Source organism: Mauremys mutica, chromosome 16 (genome assembly GCF_020497125.1).
Source record: "Mauremys mutica isolate MM-2020 ecotype Southern chromosome 16, ASM2049712v1, whole genome shotgun sequence".
NCBI lineage: Eukaryota > Metazoa > Chordata > Testudines > Geoemydidae > Mauremys > Mauremys mutica.
Window position 1 is genome coordinate 15,544,932 of NC_059087.1, and position 20,191 is coordinate 15,565,122.

Genomic DNA, 20,191 nt, shown 5'->3' on the forward strand with positions numbered 1-20,191 from the left:
GTGTATAGCAGCACCACTGTAGTGCTTCACTGTAGACACTACCTACACCGATGGGAGGAGTTCTTCCATCAGCGCAGGTAATCCACTTCCCTGAGAGGCAGTAGCTAGGTCGATGGAAGACTTCTTCCATCAGCCTACCTCTGACTATACAGGGACTTAAGTGGGCTTAACTACCTTGCTCCAGGGATGTGGATTTTTCGCACTCCTGACCAGTGTAGTTAAACCGACCTAATTTTCTAGTGTAGACCGGCCACAGAGACCACAAGTGGTAGTATCAACTGTGACGGTGGTTTGGGGCCATGGACCCCTTCCACTGTAGGAACTGGACTAACCTAATCTATTTCATATTGAGTTCCAAACAGCTGTTAGATGATACTGGCTTTTGGTCACTACTGACTTAGGCTGGATTTCGACCACTCAGTTGGAGATGAAAGGCTCCCAATCCCCTAAATCATCTAATCTCCCTAAATAGTGTATTTATAGAGACAATAATTATCTTACTGCTGTGACTCTATCTCCCTTTTCTTTTTCTCTTAAGCTTTTCGGTGAATTTGTTGCTTTGTCAGTACTGTGTTGAGCCATGTTCAAGTTCAGGCAGGTGCCTACACACAGTGTGCTGCCAATGCACTTTAATCACGAGGTGTGGTGCCCCTTCTGTCTTAGGCCTGGGCCTCACCAGAACAGATACCTGCCAACTGTGCACAGCTTTGTTGTGAGAGTCTTTCTGAGGTCAGCAAACATCTGCTAGGGCTAGGAACTAGGATGAGAGTCTGTAACAAAGTGATTTTGTCTTTTGACCTTCAAACATGATGTGGAAACCCCAGGTCTCCAGAAGTGACACTAACCCCTTCTATTTATTTGTTTATTTCATGAAATTTAGCAACATAAGTTGAAAAGTAAGGCATGTGGGAAATTATTTGCTAAGGACCAGTCTGCATGAAGTTATTCCTTAGTGAAGTTTTAAATATGCTGAAAAGTAGAAGGTCTAAGTAGGAGGCAACAGCATCTTTGAAGGTTCTGTCACTGAGAATTTAGGCTTCAGTTTAGCAAATATTTAACTGTGTGCTTAATGTGTAGCACTAGAGCTGTTCAATAGGCATTGGCTTCCAGTGGTTTCTGAAGATTACCCTGACAGTGGTAGTGATTTGATAAGCTGATGTTTGAAGATGTGCAAAATACAAATGTAGTGCAGCCTACCTTGTGACATTTGGTTCTATAAGCACAGCTCTTGAAGGGAACAGGGTTGCATATCTCTGAGTTTGTTGCAGTTTTAGGATTGTCTCTTTCCAGAATTTTAGTTTAGGCATGCATGGCTATCGCAGCATCACAGGAATTTTACATCCTTTATTCTTGCTGTATTTTCCATAGATTCATAGATTCCAGGGCCAGAGGGATTATATAGTCTGACCTCCTGTATAACACAGGCCATAGAACTTCCCAAACATAATTCTAGAGCATATATTTTAGAGAAAATCCAATCTGATTTAAAAATACTCAGTGATAGAGAATCCACCAGGATTGCTGGTAAATTGTTTCAGTGGTGAATTACTCTTACTGTTGAAAATGTACACCTTATTTCCAGTCTAAATTTGTCTAGCTTCAATTTCCAGTCATTGGATCAAGTTGTACTTTTTTCTGCTAAATTGAAGAGCCCAATATTAAATATTTGCTACTTTATACATGTGTACTCCTTTTATAAGAATCACATTCGTCCTGGATGATTTGATTCTCACAAGCAGTTGATTCTTACAAGCGGCATATTTTAGTTAGTTTAGGAATGATTTTGTTCCCGTGGTTTTGATCACTATCTGTGGTTGATTCTTATATCAGTGATTCTTATAAATGGAGTGCACTGTATATAACATGGAACAAATGTATTTAGCTCTTCTTCTTCAAGTGATTGCTCATGTGTATTCCACAGTAGGTGTGCGTGCTCGCCATGTGCACCGGTGCCGGAAGTTTTTCCCCTAGCAGTACCTGTGGGGGGGGCGCCCCCCACGACCCCTGGTGTGGCACCTGCCTGGCACAGTATAAGGGGAACTGCGCACTTCTCCCACCCTCAGTTCCTTCTTGCCACCAGTGAAGGTGCGTCGGAACTGCTTAGCCCCAGCCTTGCTGCAGCTTGTCCCCAGAACTGTTTGTGCAGTAGTACCCGTAGTCAGTTTAGTTTTCAGCTTATTCTCAATTACCTCCTCTGCCTGAGGGCCCAGGGTCGGGTGACCTCGTCGGTCAAGGTGCATCTGGCAGCCATCTTGGCTTTCCATCCCCCGGTGCAAGGACACACGTTGTTCTCCCATGCTATGACTGGCTGATTCCTTAAGGGTTTGGACCGGCTTTACCCTGGTCCCGCAGTGGGACCTGAATCTGGTGCTGGCTCAGCTTACGGGGCCCCCGTTTGAGCCGCTAGTCACGTGTTTGTGGTCTCACCTCTCATGGAAGGTGGCCTTCCTGGTTGCTATCGCGTCGGCCAGGCGGGTCTTGGAGCTCCGAGCCACTGTATAATGTGTTTCATAAGGACAAGGTCCAGCTCCATCCACACCCTGCGTTCCTCCCGAAGGTGGTCTCCGCCTACCAAATGGGTCAGGACATTTTTCTACTAGTCCTTTGCACCAAACATCACGTAACTAATGAGGAACGCCGGCTCCACGCGCTCAATGTGAGGCGGGCTCTGGCTTTCTACCTCGAGCGAACCAAGCCGTTCAGAAAGTCCTCACAGCTGTTTGTCGCCTCATCTGAGCGCACGAGAGGCCAGCCGATTTCCACTCAGCAGCTGTCCAACTGGATCACTCCGTGCATCCACTCCTGTTACAAGCTGGCGGATGTTTCCCTGCCGCCTATTTTTAGGGCACACTTGACGCGGGCGCAAGCCTCGTCAGCTGCTTTTGTGGCCCACGTCCTATTCAGGACATTTGTAGGGCCGCCACATGGTCTTCAGTTCACAAGTTCCTCTCACACTGTGCGATAGTCTCCCAAACCAGGGATGATGCCGGGTTTGGCAGGGTGGAACTCCGTCCCGAGAACTTATGAACTCCTACTCACCTCCAGCAGATACAGCTTGGAATCACCTACTGTGGAATACACTTGAGCAATCACTCGAAGAAGAAAAGACGGTTACCTTTTCCGTAACTGGTGTTCTTCGAGATGTGTTGCTCATGTCTATCCACATCCCGCCCTCCTTCCCCGCTGCCAGAGTTTTTCTGGCAAGAAGGAACTGAGGGTGGGAGGAGCGCGCATCTCTCCTTATACCGCGCCAGGCAGGCGCCACTCCAGGGGTTGTGGAGGGCGCTCCCCCGTACGGGTACTGCTAGGGGAAAAGCTTCCGGCACCGGTGCACGTGATGAGCACGCACACCTACTGTGGAATAGACATGAGCAACACATCTCGAAGAACACCAGTTACAGAAAAGGTAACTGTCTTTTTGCAGTTAACTGAATGGCTGAGCCTTAAGGGCACCTGAAAGTTTAACAAAGTGTATGTGTTGTGATTTTCCTTCTTTTCTTTCTTTTAAAAAGGTAAAAGGAGCTCAAAAGTGAAAATAGGGTTGCATAAACCTATAGTGGGCTGTGAGGGGAGACCTAGGTTGCAGTGGGATCCTGTTTAGCTTGGTAGTCCCATATCCTATTGAATTCCTTACATTTTTATTCTTGAAAATAGGCTCGCAGCGCTTCTAGATTTGCACATAAGGTTTAGGTGCTGAAGCACTCAATTGGCTAAGACTGATCTACCTGTAACACCACATTACCTGCAGAGTCTTCCCAGGTTTACCTAACCACTGCCCATTGCTGCTGATAGATGGTTAAGTCTCTGTCCAGCAGCATCACTAAAGAGATCAAATCAGTAGTTAACCAAGATTACCAACTTTTTTGCTTTGAATTCTTGTTTCTTCAAAACTGTGACAGACACAAGTGCACGGATGCATGTGTTGTTTTAAAACTGTGGCATTTGTCAGTGAAAGGAGGCTGAAAACCAGGAGAGGCCGTTACAATTTGAAGAAAGGATGGGGCATGTCATTTTTAAAGACTTTTGAAACATTTGAAAAATGTTTGTTGAAATAACAGCCAAAAAATTATTGACTCCTCCCCGCCCCCCATCCATAAGCCACATAAATTTTTAGACGGGAATATTATTACTGCAAAAAGTTAGGTGAGAATAAGCTTTAGAGTGGAAACCTGTGGCAATGTTAACTATAGAATCATGACTGACGAATGCCAAAGTTCATTGTGTGCTTTGTACTTATCAAAGAATACAGAGTCATAGGAGCCTTCTGGCACTTAGGGATGCCACTTCAGATGCCAAAAGGAAGGAGAGATTTCTATGTAATTTCTAAGGCAAACCACAGAAAGGCAAGAGTGTCACTGCATAACTGCATGACGTTTCACAGCGTTCCAGTTAAACTGACCTATTATACAGTAAGGAACAATCCTCCCTCTCCGGAGATTAGAAGATGGAGACTAGATGACCTAAGAAAGGGTTTCCTTTTCTTTCTTCGGTAATACAAATGTGCAAATTTCTCACCGCCAGTTTCCATACTTGTGGTGCATGGTCTCAGCTTGCTGAGCCCCAATAAAGCGTTTCACAACATGGATTCCCATCCTGACCTCCGTTTGCAAATGTGTGCTGTAATATCCACGCGTGGTGAACTAACATTCCAGTGGAATCCAGAAGCCCCACAACAGCTAGACATTTCCACTCTGTGTGGGTTTATTTCTATCTTCCAAATGTAAATCTTTCCGACCTGTGGCCTATGAAATCCATACACCCCTAAACATTCAGTGCTCAAGTTATCTTGCCATCACTTGTGCAATGAAAATGAAATATTCACTTTTCAGAAACAGTAAAAGAGTTCACTCTGAAACTCCTTAAATAAACACTTTTCGACTTGGGTTCTCAATCTCATTTTAAGATACACTATTCAAAATAATTTATTATATATATATATATATATATATTTTTTTTAAATTACCATTATGGGTGCTACTAATCTGATTTAGAAACTGTTGCCACCTTCACAGTTTCCTCATTAAATGACAAAGTGCTTATCACACTAGAGGCATCCACAGCTGTGTCTATACATTTCCAGAGTTTTGGATGAAAAGAGGGCAAGATTTGTGTTGAAATATCCATGTGACATCCAGTGGTTATTGCAACACATAGCTGATTGTCTCACTTGATTAAAGCCCACTTTGTGTGTGAACATCTAATTCAACTATGAGCACATTGTATTTTTATTTAAAAAAAGAGAGGAAATTTCTATTTCTTTGCATTTTTTATTTATGTTGGCAATGTAAAATGCATACAATGAAAGTGTACTCTCTGTTCATTGAAATATCTATTAAGCAGCCACCTGAAAGATTGTAGATGATGATGCAGGAGTTTCATTTATATACAGATATTTCATGAAGCCTTTTCTCTCTCTCTTTCTCTAATCTGCAGTGTGACAGCGAGAGTGATATTGACGATAAGGTAAGACTGAATTCCCTTTTTCCATATGCTTCACTAGCTTGGAAATTCCCCTACGAGAAAAATAAAAATGAATCTAACAATAACATAATATTTTCCTTTAGCCTTCATGTCAAATTTAGAAATATCAGTAACTTGTATCCCTTCACAAGATGATAGTCTCAGCCTTTGCCCTAAGCTTAGACATGCAGCCGAGCTTTCTGTTGCTAACACAATACCCCTTCTTGATTAATGTGCCAGGGTTTAGTAGGATGCAAGCCACTGTGTTGGCACTATCTTTTTGTTTCGGAGAAAGACTTCCCTGATAACTCCTCTAGAGCCAATATTTTATTTATAATAACCTTTGAACATGTCAGTTTTGTAATGGGTTTAGAAGATGGACAACTGGTACTGCACTGTCTGTGAGGATAGGTAACTGTCAGGGAGTATTTTGTCATGTTGCATGCATATTTATCACGCAGCAATGATTTTTCTGACCTTTTTGTTTGATACAGATGTTAGACAGTGGGAGGCTATAGGAATATGTTTTGGTATATGTATAGGGACTTCTTGTTTCATTCCATTGACCTTCATTCTTGTGCTTGACCATCACCTTTGCAATGAAAACAGACAACCTCTACTGGAAGCAACAACTGCGATGTGCTTTTGAACATCAAGCATTTAAAATCTTCAGCACCCCCATAGCCATCTGTTTTAGCAGATATTAGTCTCAGGTTAAACCTTCATCAAACCTTTTCTATTCTTTGTTTTTCCAGTCCCTTATATCCATGCATGAGAACCAACAACATGCACATATTCCACTGGATCAGCATTACAAATGTAAAGGCTGAGTTCTGAAATTCCATATCCAGTTTGGCAGCACAACTGCCTGTAACCATAGGAAGAAGTGAATTCAAGATGCTGCATTGAAAGCTAATGCTAACTAAATTTTATGAGGGTTGTTTGTTTTTTAGCATGGGTTTAAAACCAGGAAAATGTATGCTGTCCTTAATTTTTTCATTGTATTCTTTTAAAAGTCCACTCAAATATCTAATTTTCCCTGAATGAAACAGCAGATACATTTTGGCAAAAAGTCTTAAACAAAGAGGAATATTTTAATCATGGCTCTTGAATGAAACATACAGTGGACATTTTCAGCATACATTTTGTTTTTGCAGCATATGTTTCTAAGGCTGTCTTCCGCATAAGGATAAATAATAACAGAGGGTGGTTTTGGGCAGAGAAACAGATTGAATTTACTCACCCAAAGCTTGGGTACCAAAGAGTTAAAGCATTTCTTACACTGCCCAATCAGAGAAAGTAAAAGCAATCATTTAGAAAACAGTTTAAAAGATCTGCCAGTCAAACCTCAGATGAAGTTGTAAGTGACATGTAGTTTTATTATACAGCTATGCTATTAATGATTATCTAAATTACACTGGTAGACCCAGCTAGCCTGAGACTGACGTTTGTTAGATTAGGTTTGACTTCACCTTGTAGTGAAGAAATTGAAATCTGAACAACATTGATTAGCTTTCAGAATGTGGGATCTGAGGTTACCTTTAGAGGAAGCGGCATTGTGTTTGGCTGGTAACTTACTGTCCTTTACAGCAAATGAAAGACCATTGTAGCATCCCATACCATTATTATAGCATTTCATATATATCTGTAATTGGACCATGCATGTTCCAACTACCCCCTTCTTTTAGTAAATCCTACCTAATCAAAGTACTTTCTGTACCAAAAAGGGAGAGAGAACAATTGTCTTTTTTTATATCTTTTCTCTGATCTGTAAAGACATGAGGCAAGACATCAGTTTCATTAAGTAGGTCTCTGGCATTAAGTAAGGTTGCCTTTTGTGTCCTCAAAGACATGTGCATGTAGCACATAAGTCTAAGCACCATTATGGCTGAAATGGAGGGATTTCAGTCTTTCCAATGGGCCTTATAGTGCAAATGCCCTTCATGTGGAATTCCCACTAAATTCATGGAGCACATGGAGAATCAGGCTCTGTTTACATCTGATGTTATACCTAAGTGGACAACTGTTGGTTATAGATCTTAATCCTGCCCTGACTGATGCAACAAGGAGCTATCAAAATGCTGGCCTGAGTGGCCTCAACAAAGAATACCTTATGGTAGCCTGAGAGATTACACTGGGGACTTGGGGAGTATTTCTACTCCTCAGAACATTAGCAAAGTGTGCCCTCTAATAACATTTCCTGCCCTTTGCAGCCAGTTGTAGGGCTAGACATATGCTCTAGCCCACACACCGCACTCTCTAAGGGATAAGAGGTATGGACTCTGCACCTTTCTTAGCATTTTAAAGTGCTGCAGAGAGATCCTATCTTGCTGCTTGCTCAGCAAGAAGCTCTCTCTGCCATCTTTATGTATAATACATGCACACATACCCTTTGAACACCAATTAAATGCAGGGCAGCATTTAATAATAAAATCCTTTGCGCTTACATAGCATTTTTCATTAGTAGATCTCAGATCACTTCACTAAGGTGGGTTAGTAGCAGCTGCAATCCCATTTTATTGGTGGGGGAATGGGAGGGAGGAGAAATTGTCCACAATTACACAGAGTCAGTGGCATCAGCTGGGAATAAAACTCAAGTCTTCCGACTCCCAGTTCCATATTCTATCCGCTGCCTACTGCTTATCCCTTATTTATTTAGCCCATAGATATATAGGTTGTTAGAGCGCCCAACATTTTAAAAACGCATACGTTAGAGCAACATTTGTAATTCATCTTCCCTGTATTAGTAGCTATAAGCAGACACTTCATAGTTTTTACCTTTATGCAGTCACATCCAGTACTCTAGAGGGCAGTGGCATAGGGTAATCAAGTTAGAGCACAGTTAATTATAAAGAAGATGAACCAGAACGGAAGAGTGATACTTATAGTTGCATGAGGTGCAGTCTGCTGGCAGATTGTGACAGTGCTTCCAAATGATGACTCTGCTGTTTTTAAAAGCACAAAGACTTCAGGTAGGTATACTGAAGTCTGCTAATCCGCCTCTTCTACTTTCTGAGGGAGAGTGCTGCGAATTTCCACCAACCGTTGCCTCAAGCTTCTGTTTCACCACAGAACTCTCCAGGGAGGCAACGGGGAGATACATTCTTGCACCCACTTTCCATCCTTTCAAAGAACTGTGTTGTTTTAAAAATGAAACAATAAACTGAGCTTTTCTACCACTGAGAGAAACTAAGAGCTCTGCAAACCATGCATTCCCAGAGACGGTAACATGAATCCCATTACTTCTGCCTTATGTTCACTGACGGGCATGGATTTGGACTCTGCCGTTGTTAGGAGAATTACAGGGTAGTTTGTGGTAGCTGTGGAGAGTTTATCGCCTTTTTTTTGGTGTTGCGGGAAGAGGAGGGGAGTTTGGCTGGTAACGGTATTACACTATGTTCCAAACCGTGCAGTAGCTGCTATGTGAGGCTCATGGTCCATAAACATTGTTACAGAAAATATATACTCCTTTAATAGCAACAACAGCATTAACAGATAGCAATTACCCTTCATTTTCAGGAACTATAAAGTCTCCATTAATTCAAGATTTATGTAGTTATAGCATTTAACACAGGAATAACACCACAGAGAATTGGTTTATACACATGTAATGAGAGAGCTTATGGCATACTTTAGTGAACATTAACATAATAGAGTAATATAAACCATCAACAGTTCCACTTATTGTCTCTTACCTGCTTTAGCATCACTATGAAAAGTGGCTAGCAGCTTGGTAATGTGCTCTGTTAAACGGCGTTCTGCAGAAAGCCAAAAGTCAAGTTGCATAAAACAAGGGAATGAGTAAGCTCTGCTCATTACACCAAAATGTTGTTCTGATTTTTTTTTTAATAACAATGTTCAAGGCCGTGTTTTAAAAAAAAAAAAAAAAAGCCTATTTCTTTCTTTCAAAGTAATTCAGCGTTCATGTTCTTTCATTCTTGGGCTTCTGTCTGCTGTGTGTGAAATTATGGGTTGTCAGTTTAATTGTATGGACGCTGGGTATAAGTAAGCTCTCCAAATCAAGGGTTAGATATCAGGCATTTCTTCATTTAATGTGGTGCTAAATAAGACAGAGAAAAAATGACATTGTGTTTCCAAGTTAATTAAATGTTCGCTGTGTGTTTATGCTGCAATTCAGTTTTGTATTCTAGCTCTGGTAGGAGAGCTTCAAGTCAGTAATATCTGAGCTTGAAGTGCAAATTAAAAAGAGCATTGGTGGAGTTGCCAAAATAGTGTTTTCACAGTGCTCTTTGCAAAAGCACAGTAAGTTTGCTTCAGGCTCCTTTGTAGCCCGTTTGTTAGACCTTATTCTCACACCATAATTTAGTTCTTCAAATTCTGCTTCACCCTGCTACTGTTATTTACTGGGCACTGACAATGTGTTCAGCACCTTATAAATATATGACGCTTACAGTCCTTGCTCCAAATAGTGTACAGTGTCAGCACTGCCTAGAGTCTTCAGATGTACACAGGACATAGAGAGCTAGTACAAGTGTGGGTGATGTAAGAGTCTTGCAAAGGTCATTTTTGAAATGCTTCTTGGAGCAAAAATATTCCTGACATGTAATCACAGTCTCTTCAGATAAACCTTTGTGAATGTTTTTTTCCCCCCATTTCCTCCACTAATTTCCATTCTGTCATTGATGTTCAGCATTTACCATCTGGTGAAGGAACACTGGATGGAGAACTCACTTTGTAGCTCATCAGTGCCCCTCCATAGTCAGCTGAAAATCTTTAATAGCAAAAGGGATGGGCAGTGTAAATACCCTTCCAAATCTATGTCAGTTCCCAAACCAAACCTAACCCTCTGTTTGGTTCTCAGATTGACTGACTGCGTCTTAAGCTTTCATTCTCCACACAGGTCTTCCTTTGTCCAATGTCTGATGCATCCTCAGTTTTTTGGCTTCCCATTAAAAATATTCTGGGGCACAAATAACCAGAAAGCTCCAGAATGCAAAGTGCATTTCACACGAGTCCAGGTGAGGCTGTCAGAACTACAAAACCCTATCTCACAAAAACAGAAGTTACAGATGCTGGAGACTTTTTTTCCCTAGCTTCTTGATTACTTTGTCCAGAAATGAGTTCTAGGTGTGCTACATTCTGTCTACTAAAGCAGCTTAAAGACTAGGAATGCACAAAGAGCTGAGTCATTGGAGTCTGTTGTATCAGCCCTTGTACTCTGGAGCCCGGACTGGTGCATGGGTCAGTGTCGAAGTCAAGAGGTTACATTTGCCTCTCCTTGATTGAGAATTCATGTGTCACCGCTCCCCCGAACCAAAATGCAGGAGGAATGTACCTGTTGGCTGGTAGATTCTGCTGGTCAGATGCTGTTTCAACTGCTCCCTTGTGGTTTACAAGATGAGAAAAAAGCTCTTGATAGAATTGCAACAATCATGCACTCTACCAGGGATCATGAATTATTCTGTATATATTATAAAGAAAATTTAACTTAAAAAGTAAAGAACTTTAATGACATTTCATAATATCCTGACTCTCTTTACCAAACTGCATTTTTTTACCAGAAACAAGGTGTCCTTCTGAACAAATAGATTATGTTGAGCTTCGTAATGCCTGAAAACTCAATTTGAAACCTTCACTCTTTTTTCTGTGCTTTTAGAGAAGTTTGCTGTACTTTCTCTGTATTGTTGGGTTTCCTTTAATTTTGTGTGATATTTTTATTATTACCCATGCATCGTGACTCCACGGTGTGTTGACAGTTGCAAAAACACTTAAAAGGGAAAAATGGCTGAATGAAGATTTTATGAATTCACTTCTGTGTAAGAATAAGATGATGGGTCTGAGCAGGATGCAATGTAGGTAAAAGTGGTGGTAGAAACTTCTCAGCACTTACCATTGCCCAATGCCAGTTTACAGCTGTTTGGCATCTGGAAATTTAAAACCATATTGAGCCAATGACTTAGCTTTACCATACCCCCATGATGTCCCATCCCAACATTTGCATTGCGTTGACTTGAAGTTTGTCAGATATCATAGCAAATATACATAAAAAACATGCTTCCCAAACCTCACAGACCTACTAAAGGGCTCTATTTCCCTGGCCTTTCTCACACCTGTGTCAAAATTAGTTGGAGATCTTTGCCTAAATCTTTGGCAGCAGCTGACTTAATTTGTGGTTGACTACTCCTGACAGTTTATTGGGGAAGCAAAGTGCGCCTTCATCTCCAATAATAAACAGCCCACCCGCCGACACTTTGACAGACTTAATGGTTTTTTATACAAAAATGGACAGACTTAATGTTTCGACTGTAGCGATCATCTGTCCTGATCTCCTTAATGAAATTAGATTAAGTGCACCTGGGAAAATGCTGAGACGGCACATTGCTTTCATCACCTCCTTTAATTTAAAACCAATTTGCGGGGAAAATATTCTCTGAAGCCAAGGGATGCAGAAAGAAAAAAGGAGGGAGGGAGGAAGGGAAGGGGATTTTTAAATCTATCTGGATAGCTGCTGGCAGTTTTAATTCCTTTCCCTGCTGGCAATGTGAAATATTAACAGCCTTAAGAACTGAGAGTTTAAAGACTCACTCACTATCCCTTCTGTCTTTGGTAGGGAGGAAAGAAACAAAACAAAATCTTTACAATCAAGATCACATCCGAGGACAAAGTCATTTGCATTTTAAGGCTTTTAGATTGGGGTGGCTGGGGAAGGAAGGCCTGATGGATTTACAAAGGTTTGCTCACCTTTCTTGCTCTTCAAACAGCTGGGATGAATTTCCCTAAAATGTATAATTTCCTCTGATTTTTTTTAACTATGTGGAAATATTCTTTAGTGGTTGCTATATATCTTGGTAATGATTCAGTTGTCCAGGTAAACAGTATTTTGCCGATGTAGCTGTAAAACCAGATGCAATATGTACAATATAAGATGGCAAAAGAGCTGAAAACTATTAGAAACGTTCCTTGGCTTCATGCTGATGAGAGACAGAAACATGTCTTTTTAATTAAAACAAAGTTCCAAAGACTAAGCAGAATCCCTTTTCCATGAATGATTTTTCTTATTTTTCCCACTCTGTCTTCATTGATTGGAAAAGCCCTTAAAATTTGCGGAAGGGCTTTCATAATTGAGCTACAGTGAAAATTAGGCTTTAAAAATGCCTGGGATAGGTTGGAATCTTCCTGTATGAGGAAAAAGATATATATGTGTTAAACGTTTATAGCTTTTGGCATTTTGATTACTCTGTAGTATTGTAGGGTCAACAACACAGAGCTGATTTATCCAGTACCTGCCTCAGCTTTCCGTCTTGTTGGATCAGTAGCATTCAGACTACGGGCAAGTAGTTTGCGCAGATTTGAATCTTTTCCAATTCACTTTTATTCAGCTTCGTTCTTCCTACAAGATTTTCATCAGCCTTGGTGTCCTGTCAGGATACCCACCACATTCTGTGTCCAGTATCTGACACAGCCAGTCCCCAAATCAAAGAGTGAAATCCCCTTCCCCAATATCTCAATAGTTAAGGACACGAATGCAAAAAATGTAGGTCTAAACCCTATAGTCTGAGCACAGTCACCAAATCTTATGTTTTCATTTGCCTGTCAATAGTTAACACTGAGGCCTCAGTATAAGTAACATTGGAAGGGAATTCTAAGAATATTAAACTTAACATTCAAAATAACAACATCCCTGGGACTTGATCATGCAAATCTTTATCTGTGCAAGTAGAGCCTGGTTTTCAAAAGTTCTGAACATTCACAACTCTAGTTGAATTCCGCTGGAGCTGTGGATGCTCAGCATTTCTAAAAATCAGGCCAGTAGTCATTAGTCACTTGACTGGTCCTACTGACCTCAGTGGAACTACTTATGTGAGTAAGAATTTGTGTTAGCAGGCCAGTTATTGCCAATGCATCATTCAGGTGATTTAAGTCTTAATCTTAGATGTGCTGCTCAACAAGAAAGATCAGCCCCAAATGTTCTTGTCCATAAATACTAGTTCATGGGAAAAGGCCACATTCGCTTTAAAGATATTAATTTGTTATTTAATGGAATCAACCTGATAAGTGTTTTTAAAGATAATCAAGCAGGTGTAGCTAGCTGGAATATTATAAATAGAAAAGCAATAGGCTGAAATTGAAAGGCTTCCCATTCACATATAAACCCAGGTTGGTAATATCAATAGATCTAAGTTTAATTTGTAGTGTCTACAGCTCTCAAAACCTAAGCAATCTCTTAGTTCTGGATATAAATATGCTTTCTGAACTATTTATTTATACTAATTGCTGAAGCCTGCCCTGTGATATATGATATGCACCACTGCGTATTCTGGACAATCAGACTATGGTTAATAAGTGACCACGAGTTTCTTATTCCCCTAGCCTGAACTTATGTCTGTCCCTCATGCCTGTTCTTAGGATTCTAGTAGTTATTAATGAGGAAGGCCTATTAGAATGATAATTGAGCTTGCCCCCCTGCAAGGGCAGGTTATAGCCACACAATAGAGGACTTTCCTCCAGCTTTCTTTGAGTTCCTCCACTGGCACCCTCTTTTCCATAAAACGCTAGTTTCTTGTCCTCCTTTTCAGGGCCCCTCCCAGCTCTGCCTCTGCCCACCGATCCCTTCTGTTCTAATGCATCACCCACACCTCTTCCACTCTGCCAGCCTGTCTTCCCTTTGATCCTCCTCTCCCACCATTGTCTTCTGATGTTATTGCTAAGGCCAAAATTTTGCCCTGGTTATTTTTAGTAAAAGTTATGAACAGGATATGGGCAATAAACAAAAATTCATGAAAGTCATGACCTGTCTGTGACTTTTGCTGCTACGTCTGCATGGTTTCCCCTGCCACCATGGTGGCTGGGAGCTGAGGGGTTCCTCGTCCATCCACGGCAGCTGGGAGCTGGTATCTCCTCCTTCAAATCCCTTCTCAAGACCCACTTCTGCCATGAGGTCTACAAGAGATCATAGCTAGGCTGATGTGCATTTGGGGATAGTTGATATTTATTTTAATTTATTCTGGTTTATGGGGCTTCTTTTCTTCCTGTGAGCTCTTCAGAGCAGGGATGATGTCCCGCTCTGTGTGTGGAGGCAACTTAGCATGTTTTAGTCAGTACTGGAATTCAAATAACGCACAAAATAGCTCTCAAAGTGTGCTAAAAGATGAGTAAGCATTATTGTCATCATTTTACAGGTGAAAACGCTGAGGTTCAGAGAAAATAAGCGATTTGTCTGTTGTCACACAGTGAACTAGTGGCAGAGTTGGGACTAGAAGCCCAGATTGCCTGACTCAATCCTAGGATGTAACCACTTCCTCTACTAATATTATTATTACGCTCTTATTACAAACAGTCTTAGCCAAAACTAATCTTTGGACGTTTGCCTTGTATATATTTATTCTCTTTAAGAGTGACAGGCAGTCCTTGAAAATTAATTAACTTTTAGCTAAACCAGAATACATTTTGGATTTGTTTTGTTTAAAATTCATAATGTTTTTTGTGTTACATTGAAAGTCTTGTTCTTGCTGAGACCTTGAAGCTTGTTCTCTTAAGTACTTTAACGTGGCGAGAGCATCAAGGTATTGTTCTGATCTCTGTCTCCTTGAACTCTAACACACAGTGCCAGAAGAGATCATTTGTGCAACTGCAAGAAATTAAAAGGTTGCTCCAGAAGGAGAGCTCATTTGGTAGAAGTGGCAGCTTCTTGATGTATGTATCTGTATTTAGTCAAAATCGTATTATTAGTTCTTCTCAGCCTTTTGAAGTCTCCATGATTCTTTGAAACTCTGGCTTTGTTTGTGCTTCATACATCATTACCAACAGCCATCAACAGTTTAAGTACTTGAAAATCATCTCCAGCTAGGACAGTAGGTGATGATGTACAGTGTAAAGCAGATGGAAGGGCAGTGTGCTTTAAATGGATGAGTAAAAACTCGTTTTCATCTACTCCTTTTGCCCCACCCCCACCCCGTCTAATATATATGACAGTGGTTCTCAAACTTTTGTACTGGTGACTCCTTTCACATAGCAAGCTTCTGAGTGTGACCCCTCTTATAAATTAAAAACACTTTAAAATATATTTAACACCATTATAAATGCTGGCTGCAAAACAGGGTTTGGGATGGAGGCTGGCAGCTCGCAACCCCCCCCATGTAATAACCTCAAGACCCCCTGAGTGGTCCCGAACCCCAGTTTGAGAACCCCTGATATGAGAATGAGGAAGAAAGGGGGAAATACTCTGTGTGTAAAAGTAAGATATTTCTTTTTCATAATGCATATCTTCAAATCACTGCACAAACATCGATTCAGCCGTTCAATATCCATGTAATTATGGGTATGGTTCCCATCCTACAGATGGGGAAATTAAGGTAAAGTGTCTTGCTCCAGACCACAAAAGCAATTAGAAGCAGAGACAGGAGCTCCTGACTCTGTCTCCTGCTCCAATCCTTACACTATGCTGCCTCCTGTACACTCTACGTAACAAGTACATTTATTGCTATGTAAATGAGGAGGGGGAGAGATTTTATTTGTACTGTAAGTTCATTTTGGATGGATGGGCTTTGCTGTAATGCTACCCAAAATTAAATAAGTCAGTGTAAATCTAAGGGATGATTATCTGGAGCTCTAGTGTCCTGTACGCTTAGACATGTGCTGGGAGATAGTCCTTCATTTTGGTCGTGCAATCAATCATTATGGGTTCTTTTAATATTTACTTGAAAACGATACAGCATGAACCCTCCATTCATGTTTAACCTTATCTTATACACAGCTGAAATGCAATAAAGCATTACCCTGAGTTTCATTTACTCAGATCCAATTTCCCTTAAATAGTAATTTAGTATAGATATTTCTTTCCAATATGTCCTAGAAGAATTGTAAATAATTAGCACTACTCCAGGTGAAAAGAGTGAGCATCCTATAACAATATGACAGGCGGCGTGTGCACAAGGCAATTAATGATTGTATCCTAACCCCCCGCTTAAAAACTTTGGGTTTTTCACTAGCTTTCCTGGATGATCTCTCAGAACTGGATCTTCCCACTTCTTTCCTCAGTTGGTCACACCAGAAGTCCATCCTGAAAAACAGCTTTATACAATCCACCTTAGTTTTCACACGTATCAACATTTTATTTAAGGGCTTGGCTACACTTACAAATTTGCAGCGCTGCAGCAGGGTGTGAAAACACACCCTCTCCAGCACTGCAAATTGCGGCGCTGCAAAGCGCCAGTGTGATCAAAGCCCCAGCGCTGGGAGCACGGCTCCCAGCGCTGTACGTTATTCCCCACAGGGAGGTGGAGTACGGACAGCGCTGGGAGAGCTCTCTCCCAGCGCTTTGACTACACTTAGCGCTTCAAAGCGCCGCGCTTTGAAATGCTAAGTGTAGCCACAGCCTAAGCAAAGGGCACTTTCCTTTCCTTGAGCTAGTGACAGTTTTGTCTGTTAAGCAATTACTAATGACTAAAGAGATGTTTATGTAAACTGGAAAACTCTCTGTTTTTTCTCTCTGTTCCTCCTCTCTGGCCTTCCTTCACCCCTCCCTCCTGAAAGTTGATTTTCAGGAGGCAAACTGGTGGCGCTGCAAGCTTTCTCTGTGTAACAACAATGTTGTCACCAATAATAGAGAATCACTAACTGTCAACATTGTATGAAATGGCAGGTGGAAGAGGAAACTGTGTGGTGTGGGAGAGAGAAAAGGATGATGCCTGTAGTGCTGTCTTTCCATACTGAGACATGTGCAAGGAGAGTACACTGCCTGCTAGCTAGATGAATAGATAGTTATTTATAGAGACACTGTGAAGTCAATTAGACCTAAAACTGATCTGTATTAAAAGTTGATTCCTATTAAGAACAGTGCTGCTCTAGCTATAATTGTATTTGCAAATAGTTGTCAAGCACCTGTGGATAGCATGGTGTTAGCACAGTGTCACTGTCCAGTGTGGAAAGGGATGTTTTAAAACCAGCGTCCTTGCACAAAACCTTACCCTGCTCATCCTCTTTGCAAATCTTTAGCATTATTATTAGTATTGTTGATTGTTTTTTCATTGCTGTCAACGTGTTTTGGGCAAGATGGTGCACAAAGACAGAGACAGTCTTTGCCTAGGTGATCTTACAATTTCTAAACACAGTTCTCACCTGTTTGGTTTGTATACATAATCTGTGTTAATACCATGATTAAAAGTGGTTCCAAACACAGTTATAAACCCTAGTGTGGCAGTGGCTAGGCCTTAATTTCAAGGTTTTCCCCCAAATGCTGGTTCACGTTCAAACCAATATCATGTAGTGCAGATAAATGACACATTCTGGATTGGATTAGGCAGGGTAGGACACAGGGCCAAACCCTGATGTCCTTAGTTAGACTCTGATTTAGCAATTTGGATTTCCCTGTTCAGCAAAGTACTTAAGCACATGCTTAAGTGTCGGCACATGCTTAAGTCCAACATGTCTAAATTTAAGCATGTGCTTACGTGCTGTGCTGAATGAAAATGGATTTAAAATTACAGTTAAATGCTTTGCTAAACTGGGGCCTTAGTTCTTACTCAGCTGAAACGTCACTGCATGCACAAATTTGTTTGGAGTACGGTGCATAGCACGTCCAACACTTCGGTGTGGTTAGCTTTCTTAAATTCCTCTACTCTGCAATCCTCAGTTATGGCTAAGAAGGTGACCACCTTTTCAAAAGGCAAAAGCGGAACACATGCAGGTGCCCCTCCTCCACCCGTCCTCTTCCCCCCAGCCCCTGCTCCTCCTCTCCCCCCCCCCCAGGCCCTGCCCCCCTGGCCAGGCCGGAAGCCAGAGCTAGGCCGTGGTAAGAACCGCCCAGGTGGCCTGGGCCACTGTGGGTAGCCGTGGACTCTCCACCTGCTCTGGGCAGGTGACTGTGGGACCCAAGGGCAGCGCCCGTCCCCCCGGGGCACGCCGCCCAGGGCAGATGGAGGTTCCGGGGCTAGGCAGCTCTTACCCCGGCTCTGGCCTGGCCAAGGGGCAGGGCAGAGGGGGAAGAGGAAGAGCAGGTGCAGGGCCTCATGGTGTTGGGGGGGGGTGTCCTGAGGTCCACCTCAGTCCTCCGCCCCCCAGCCCCTCACACACACACACACTGGGAAGAGGCTGGTGCTACCCCTGAGCCTCCGGCGGCGTGGACTGGCACCACAGGGAGTCTGGGACAAATGCTGTCCCGGAGTCATTCAGCCCAGGACTGGGACTTGAACTTTGCATTTCGGGACAGTCCCACCCAATTCAGGACTGGTGGTGACCCTTGTTATGGGCCTGCTCAGCCCTTGTAACTCAAGCAAAACTCCTATTCATTTTGCCTACCCAAAGAGTAGGCATTCTTGGGGAAAACAACTTTGCCTGAAGATCCCAGAAGAATCAAGTGATAAAGGAGGTCAAGTTGATGCCTAATTCAGTAGACAATGTCCTTTTAAACATTATGCTCCTGTTACCCTTTGTGAACTGAACTCCACAGTTCCTCTAAGAATAACAGCATTGATTGAATCTGGTGGGTTATAAAGCATTTCTGGTCCTCTCTGAGCCATATTCCAGAGCACAAACTTGGAGAAGCCAAGAAAAATGCTGGCCTAAGTTTGGAGAGAGTTTTGTTTGGAGGCTTAAAAGCCTATATTTGTTTTACAGACCTCCCCCCACCTTTTCCCCCCAAAGATCACAGTTAGCCTAAGTTTTATGGAAAAGCAAGTCAGCCAGAATGCAGGGATCAGAAACAGTTGCTGACCAGATCTTGATTTATTTGACAGTTTCAGTAATAAAATAATTATTTGTCTAACTCTTCCTGATTAGTCTGAAGAGTCCTGCCAACCTTAAGAGGCTTGACTAGTCAGGAAACCACTGGCATTTTGGCTGCTTTTTTTGTAGGGCTGCAATATTATTTGCAATAATTTTTCATTTATTAAGTTTGGCATTTCAAAATAACTCACTGACGTGATGTGAACATTTTCCACACCAGCTATAAATCTGTTACGGAGAAATTTACAAAAACAAAATGACTCCATATTGCTTGCAGATGTATTCTGTAAAAATAATTGTTTTTCACTGGATTTTAATGTTTCTGAGCCTTTGTAAACATAATGCCTAAGTGCTTTTATTCAATAAATGTGACCCATTCAGTAATTGCTTGCACATTGCAGTCCAGTAAATAAGGACCAGATTTTGACCAAAATCTGTGTAGCATTTAAGTTGCTTAGGTCACAGCCCTAGGGGAGAGACGGTGAGAAACTTGTGTTTTCAGACATAGAGGACTGTGGCTTCAGGAACCAAGACAAATAAGCCATTTCTCTTTAATTAGTGGATTCCTGCTTTTAGGCAAGGTTTTCTGTTTTTTCTTAGTTCAGTAAGGCTGGGAATTTCAAAGGAGGCAAAGGATGTTAGGCATCCAGTCCTGTTGACATTTTGTGGGATTTGGGGTAACATAACTCCCGCAGGTTCCTTTTAAAATCCAAGCAATACAAGGTTGTCAAGTCTTTTTGTGGAGTGTTCTTCAGATAGGAAACACCATAAAGGAGAGAGTAAAATAAATGTGTGTGTCTGCCCGTGCACACATTCATAGGACAAAAAGGTGTCTGTTCCAGCTAAGTATGCCTTTCATTTTTATGTTTTTGTTTTAAAATGTTAGCAGCACTAGAGCCCTCAACGAAGCAAAAAGGATGGTTTGAATAAGCATCTTGTAGCCTTAAGTTTGGGAAAAATGTCAGTTTAAAAAAAAAAGGCCACAAATAATTAGATATTGCATGCTATGCAAGAAAATGACCTTACTAAGCAAAAATATTCCAGAAAT

At 41.6% G+C, this 20,191-nt stretch overlaps 1 protein-coding gene across 17 annotated transcripts in view; it reads left to right on the plus strand.

The window, feature by feature from the left end:
- The window catches only part of FBRSL1 (fibrosin like 1), a 734,888-nt gene that overhangs the window by 518,460 nt on the left and 196,237 nt on the right, over positions 1-20,191 (plus strand). For all 17 annotated transcript variants that reach the window (XM_044989412.1, XM_044989398.1, XM_044989396.1 and 14 more), the window contains one exon: positions 5,434-5,463. In XM_044989412.1, the coding sequence (XP_044845347.1) occupies positions 5,434-5,463 (30 nt within the window). The remainder of the gene's footprint in view (positions 1-5,433; positions 5,464-20,191) is intronic.